The 1277-nt window shown below is 42.7% G+C and overlaps 1 protein-coding gene across 1 annotated transcript in view; it reads left to right on the top strand.

Moving 5' to 3' along the window:
* GALNS (galactosamine (N-acetyl)-6-sulfatase) overlaps positions 1 to 1277 on the top strand; it is a 44826-nt gene that overhangs the window by 8590 nt on the left and 34959 nt on the right. The window contains exon 5 of the mRNA XM_010181765.1: positions 853 to 996. Coding sequence (XP_010180067.1) covers positions 853 to 996 — 144 coding nt within the window. The remainder of the gene's footprint in view (positions 1 to 852; positions 997 to 1277) is intronic.

The raw sequence follows: 1277 nt of genomic DNA, 5'->3' as shown, positions 1-1277 counted from the left end.
CAGGAATGATGATTATTTTCTGTTATAACTCATTTTGGAGCAGCTCAGGGTAGCACCATGGATCATTTTGCCTCAGGTAATGCATTTTATGCCCCTTATGTTCAGAAAGTGGGCAGAGGGCGATGGCACAGGATGGACAGGTTGCAGATGCTGGCTTGTGAGTGGAAACTGGAGTGATTAAATCAACATTAAGCTACAAAGATCTCCTTCAGAGATGGGGAGAGGATGGGCATTGGGTATGTTCAAGGTAGCAGAAATGAAGGAAATGGAGAATTTGCAGTATGGAAGTTGGAGATTAGAGAGGAGCTTCATCTTGAAGTTAAGGTTGGAGAATTTTCAAGCTACATGTGAACGTAAAGAACTCGATCTCATTTACATTCAAGTCTCTCTGCCATTTTGGCAGCATGAATACTCCATGAAGGGAGTGCAGATAAAATGGTGCATTTAATGAGCTTTGCCTTGTGTTTTTACAGCTTAGTGATATAAAAACTTGTCATAGATCAGAATCCTTAAGTGAAATGTATGTGCATCTTTGCAATGGCTTTGGGCAGTGTAGTCCATCGGTGCAGGTCATCGAGACAGTGTGGGAGAAGACACCACTAGAAGGAAATAATGGAAACAGAGACTGGACAGTAGAGTAAAATAGGATTTCTGAGCACTGGAGTGAGTCTGCATGGATGCATTTGCAACAAGTATTGGAGAGATCAAGACAGTGCTCTGCACTCATTTATTTGATTAAAAATGTTGAAGATTTTCTTAGGCAAAGATTGTTTTCTTGCATGCCATTCTGCTGATGTTATTATTTGTTTCTTTGCAGTAGAATTTTAACTTGGCTGTTTCTTTTGTTCCTAGGCATCTGGGTCACAGGCCGCAGTTCCACCCCCTGAAGCATGGGTTTGATGAATGGTTTGGATCCCCGAACTGCCATTTTGGACCTTTTGATAACACAGCGCTCCCCAATATCCCTGTGTATAGAGACTGGGAAATGATTGGCAGGTAATTCAGCTACTTGCTTGCTAATGTTATTTTCTTTGCTTTCCCTGCTGACATTACAGTGCTGGGAGATAAGCGTTAGAGTAGCAAACCCATTTCAGTGAAAAGGGGTTGGCAAAACCAGCAGCTGCTTCAGAACCAGAGTTACAGGCTCAGTTGGATGGGCAGCAATCTACAGGTACTTCACCCCATGCAGAGGACTTTTGTAGCATGTCAAACATTGGGAATATCCTACCTCATCTATGATCTGAGACACTTACTACAGAGTGCCCTGAGTATCCTGC

Source organism: Mesitornis unicolor, unplaced genomic scaffold (genome assembly GCF_000695765.1).
Source record: "Mesitornis unicolor isolate BGI_N332 unplaced genomic scaffold, ASM69576v1 scaffold2073, whole genome shotgun sequence".
Lineage (NCBI taxonomy): Eukaryota > Metazoa > Chordata > Aves > Mesitornithiformes > Mesitornithidae > Mesitornis > Mesitornis unicolor.
Note: the sequence above shows the minus strand (reverse complement) of the source record. Positions and strands in the feature narration are given on the sequence as shown.